This window comes from Ailuropoda melanoleuca, chromosome 8 (assembly GCF_002007445.2).
Source record: "Ailuropoda melanoleuca isolate Jingjing chromosome 8, ASM200744v2, whole genome shotgun sequence".
In the NCBI taxonomy this organism is placed as follows: domain Eukaryota; kingdom Metazoa; phylum Chordata; class Mammalia; order Carnivora; family Ursidae; genus Ailuropoda; species Ailuropoda melanoleuca.
Window position 1 is genome coordinate 93111164 of NC_048225.1, and position 5737 is coordinate 93116900.

At 36.6% G+C, this 5737-nt stretch overlaps 1 protein-coding gene across 1 annotated transcript; it reads left to right on the forward strand.

Moving 5' to 3' along the window:
- Positions 1 to 2787: 2787 nt before the first annotated feature.
- LOC100479571 (60S ribosomal protein L31-like) lies at positions 2788 to 5015 on the forward strand. The gene is made up of 2 exons (XM_034667655.1): positions 2788 to 2797; positions 4630 to 5015. The coding sequence occupies exons 1-2, from the start codon at positions 2788 to 2790 to the stop codon at positions 5013 to 5015; spliced, it is 396 nt and encodes a 131-aa protein (XP_034523546.1).
- The last annotated feature ends 722 nt before the right edge of the window (positions 5016 to 5737 follow it).

Here is a 5737-nt window from a genome sequence, read left to right on the forward strand (position 1 = left end):
ATATGTCATCACCATTTTGACTTCCTGTTTAATCCAAAGGTAAGTAGAGTTTGGGGAGCTATTTTTTTTATGGTTTCTAATTTTATTGTATTATAGTTAGTGAATGAGGCTATACAAAGTTAACATTTTAGAATTTGCTGAAATTTCTTTCATGGTCAGTTTGTGATCAACTTCGTACAAATTTCATGTGTATTCCATTTGTTCATTGGGAGCAATTTGTTGATTTGTGTTATTAAAACCCTCCCTACATCCATAATTATTTTTTGTCTGCTTAATTAGTCATTTTCTGAAAGAGATGTATAAAACTCTCCCACTATTGCTATGTATTTATCAATTTATACTTGTGATGCTATCAGGATTTACTTTATATATTTCAATCTTGTGTTTAAGCATCTCGATAATCATTGCTATTATATCTTCTTGAGAGATTGCTCCTTTTATTAATATAAAATATTTCTTTTTATCACTTTTAATGCCTTTTATCTTGAATTCTATGTAGTCTGACATTTATGTTGTTACAACTATTTTCACTTTCTTTCCATTTGCTTCATATATCTTGTTTCATTTCTTTATTTTTCATTTTCCTATGTCATTTTTTTTGAAAGTACATCTCTAGTTTAAAGTCTATGGCTGGATACTTTCTAAAAATTCAGTTCTAGATTCTGTTTTTTAATGGGCAAATTTAATCTGTTCATATTTTTTGAGGCTACGGATTATTCACAATTGGTCATGCCATTTTGTGTTTTAGATTTCCATATGTTATAGTTTTGCTTTTGTTTTTGCTTTCTGCTTTTTGCTCCATTTTATTTCCTTTACTTATTAGAAAGTTTTACATTCTACTTATATTTTTGTAAGTGCTTCAATCCCTTTAAATATTTAATATATATTCTTAAGCATACTTTTTTAAAACAATGGCTAGAGTTCAATCTGTTTTTTTAATTGAAGTACAGTTGACATAAAATATTATGTTTGTTTCAGGTGTACATTATAGTGATTCAATTATATACATTACAAAATACCACAATAAGTGCAGTTACCAACTGTCACCATACGAAGTTATTATGACATTATTGACTATATTCCCTGCGCTGTATTTTTCATTCCCATAGAGTTTGTCTATATTAAAGCCCCTTGAACAGGAAACTTAGCATGTCTTTACTTTTCTCCTCTTTCATTCCACTGCACAACCATCCATGCTAATATTTTTTACAATGTATTTTTATTGTGATAAAATATATATACCATAAATTTTACCATTTAAGCATTTTAAGTGTGCAGTGCAGTGGCATTGAGCACACTCACATTGTTGTGCAAGCATCACCACTCTCCATTTCCAGAACTTTTTCATCATCCCAAACGGAACCTCTGTACCTATAAAACCATAATTCCTCTTTACTGCTTTCCTCCAGATCTTGGTAACCTCTATTATATTTTCTGTCTCTATATATTTATCTATTCTAGGTACATCATATATGTGGAATCATATAATGTGTTCTTTTGTGTCTGGTTTATTTCACTTGGCATTATGTTTTCCAGACTCATCCAGGTTGTAACATAGATCAGAATTTCATTTTTTTAAAGGCTAAATAATATTCTGTTGTATGAATAGACCACATTTTGCTTATCCACTCACCTGTTAATGAACATTTGGGTCATTTTCACCTTTTATCTAAGGTGAATAATGCTGCCATGAAGATTGATGTGCAAGTATGTTTGAGTCCCTGCTTTCAATTCTTTGGGGTATAAACCTACAAGTGGAATTGTGGAATCATGGTAATTCTATGTTTAACTTTTGGGGAAACTACCAAAATATTTTCCACAGTGGTTCCACCATTTTACATTCTCACCAGCAATCCTCTGGGATTTCAATTTCTCCATATCATCCCCAACACTTGTTATTTTCCATTGTTTTGATGATGGCCAACATAATGGATGTGGAGCAGTATCTCATTGTGGTTTTAATTTGCATTTCCTTAATGGCTAGTGATATTGAGCATCTTTTCATGCACATATTGGCAATTGGCATATCTTTTTTGGAGAAATGCTTATTGAAATCTTTTGCTGATTTTTCGTTTTGGTTGTTTGTATTTTTGTTGTTGAGTTTTAGGAATTCTTTACATATATATGTTTGGATTTTCTCCCATTTTGTGGGTTGTCTTTTCACTCTTGATAGTGTCCTCTGATGCACAAAAGTTTTGAATTTTGATGAAATCTAAGTTATCTGTTTTTGCTTTTGGTGTCTAACCAACAAATCATCATCAAATCAAATGTTGTGAGGATTTTCCCCTATATATTTTTTCCCACTAGTTTTAGTATTCACATTTTGGTCTTCGATCCATTTTGAGTTAACTTTTGTATATGGTGTGAGGTAAGGAACCAATTTCATTCTTTTGCATGTGGAGATCCAATTTTCCTAATTTTCCTAATACTATCTGTTGAAAAGACTGTCCTTTCCCCCATTGAATGATGTTATTATGGGCTGAATTATATTCCCCCCACCCCAAATTTCTGTGTTGAAGTCTTAACACCCAGTACCTCAGAATCTGACCGTATTTGGACATAGGACCCTTAAAGAAGTAATTAAAGTTAAATGAAGTCATATGGATGGACCTTAGTCTATATGACTGTGTTTGGAGTTGAGTCTTCAAAAAGTGATCCAGTTGAAATGAAGCTGATAGGGTGAACCCTTAATCAAATATAACTGATCAGATGTCCTTATCAGAAGAAAAAGAGACATTAGGAATATGTTCTCATAAAGAAGAGGCCCCTTGAGAACACAACAAGAAGATGGCCACTTGTAGGCTAAGGAGAGAGGCCTCAAGAGAAATCAAACCAAATTTAATAATATTAAATCTTCCAATTCATAAGCATGAGATATCTTTCCATATCATCACCAAGAGTAACTGTTGATATTACCAGGGTTTAGTTCTAGAAATTTTTGTTTGTTTGGGGTTTTTTTTTTACAGTAAACATTTACATACACCTAAATATAGATATGATATAGCACAGAAAATATACATACATACGCATACATGTACTTTTGTGCATGCACAAACACACGTGTGTTTCACCTCACTGCTTCTTGAAACTCACTTATTCCTTATGGACTCATATTTCTTCTTATTGGAAACATCCTTAATTATTTCGGAGACAGTCTACTTTGTCTGGACATGGAATTCTAGCTCTGTTATTTCCCATTAACATTTATAGAGGTATTGCTTGTCTTTTTTTTTTTTTTCAAGGTTTTATTTATTTGAGAGAGAGAGAGAGACTGATTGAGAGCACGCACAAGCCAGGGAAAAGGCAGAAGGAAGGAGAAGCAGACTCCCCACTGAGCAGGGAGCCCGATGCAGGACTTGATCCCAGGACCTTGGGATCATGACCTGAGCCCTGAAGGCAGGTGCTTAAAAGACAGAGCCACCCAGGTGCCCCTATTGCTTGTTTTCTTACATCCAGCATAGCTGATAAGGGCTAACATCAATCTGAGTTTCTTTCCTTTGTAGACAATCCTTTTTTTCTCCCTGGTAGGATTTAGGATTTTTTCTTTGTTGTTCTGAAATTTTGCTACCATGTGTCTAGATAGAGTTGGCTGAGAGGAAGAGTAGGGGACAGGGTACGTAGGGGTTCAACCCCTATATGTCTTCGGGGCTTTCAGTATCCACCTTGTCCGAGGATGGGGTTCTCTTGGTACCACCCTTTTATTATGAGAACAGTGACCTTCTCCGTAATCACATGTACTTTCTGCCTTTTAGGGACTCCACACAATTTCTGGCCCAGAAGAGGTTCTTCTTCTTATTTTTGATTGATTATAGATTTATTTCATTTTTAACTTGTATTTTTCAAATATAAGAGCTAAAACAATCAAATTTTTGAAAGAAACATAAACTGTCTTTACCATCTTAGGCTAACAAAGATTTCTTAAATAAGACACAAAAAGCATAAACTATAAAAAAATTAATAAATTTTACTCCATCAAAATGAAAATATTTTGTTCTTTGGAAGACATTCTCAAAATAATGAAGAAACAAGCCACAGACTGTGGGAAGATATTTACGAAACACCTATCTGATAGAGGAATTATGAGCAGAATATGTAAAGCACTCTTACAACAATTAAAACGAAAGGGTCCTAGAGCGCCTGGGTGGCTCAGTCGTTAAGCATCTGCCTTACGCTCAGGGCGTGATTCTGGGGTCCTGGGATCGAGTTCCGCATTGGGCTCCCTGCTCTGCTGGGAGCCTGCTTCTTCCTCTCCCACTCCCCCTGCTTGTGTTCGCTCTCTCGCTGGCTGTCTGTCTGTCAAATAAATAAATAAAATCTTTAAAAAAAAAAAAAAAAGAACCAAAGAGTCCTTTTTTTTTTTTTTTTTTAATGAGGAAAAGATGTAAGCAGACTCTTCATCAGCGAAGGGGTCTGGATGGCAAAGAGACACATGACAAGATGTCCAACATCATTAGAATTAGGGATACACAAGTTAAAACTACAATGAGATATCACTACACATTAGCTGGAATGGCTAAAAAATAAAAAGTGCTGGTGAGGGTCTAGGACAACTGGAGTTCTCATTCATTGCTGAGAAGAGTGCAAAATTGTGCAGCCACTTTGAAAAACAGTTTGGTGCTTTCCCACCAGGGCCGGGCAGAACGGCTCCCAAGAAGGGTGGAGAGAAGAAGGGCAGTTCTGCCATCGACGAGGTAGTGACCAGAGAATACACCGCCAACATTCGTAAGCGCGTCCGTGGAGGGGGTTTCGAGAGGCGAGCTCGTCGGACACTCAAAGAGATCCGGACGTTTGCCGTGAAGGAGATGGGAACCCCAGGTGTCCACACTGGCACCATGCTCAACAAAGGTGTGTGGGCTGAAGGAATAAGGAATGTTCCACACTGTATCTGTGTGCGGTTGTCCAGACAACGTAACAAGGATGAAGATTCACCAAACAAGTTCTACACACTGGTCACCTATGTACCTGTCGCCACTGTCAAAAATCTACAGACAGTGGGGACGAGAACTAATCGCTGATTGTCAAATAAAGGTATAACACCGCGAAGAAGAAAAGAAAAACAGTTTGGCAATGTTTAATAAAGTAAAATATACGCATACCATAAAACCCAGCAGTCCTACTCCTACTCCTGGGGCAGTTTCCCAGGAGATGGGAAAACACGTGCACGCGAGATCTGTGTGAGTGTGTGTAGCTGTCTTATTTGTAATTGTCCAAAGCTGGAAACGATCCACGTGTCCATCAATTGGTGAACAGATGAGCAAATTCCAGCACTTTCATACTATGGACTGCTACTCAGGAATCAAAAAAGAGCTCCTGACACACATGACATAGATGAATCTTGCAAACATTATGCTAAGTGAAAAAAAAAAAAGCCGGATAAAAAGGTTTACATTGTATGATTCCTATCAAATGACATTTTGGAAAAAGCACAACTGTAAGGACAGAAATCAGGAAGGGAATGTACTGTAAAGGGGCACAAGGGGACTTTCGCAGGGTGGGGGGGTTGTAAGTGTTTTACATCTGCATTGCAGTGGGGATTCTATGACTATATGCATTTGTCAGAAGTCACAGCTATACACTTTTAAAAGGAGTGAATTTTTAATTTTTATTATTTTTATTTTTTTAAGATTTTATTTACTTATTTGAGAGAGAGAGAGCATGAGGGGGGAAAGGGGCAGAGGGAGAAGCAGAAACCCCGCCAAGCAAGGAGCCCAGTGCAGGGCTTGATCCCAGGGTCCTG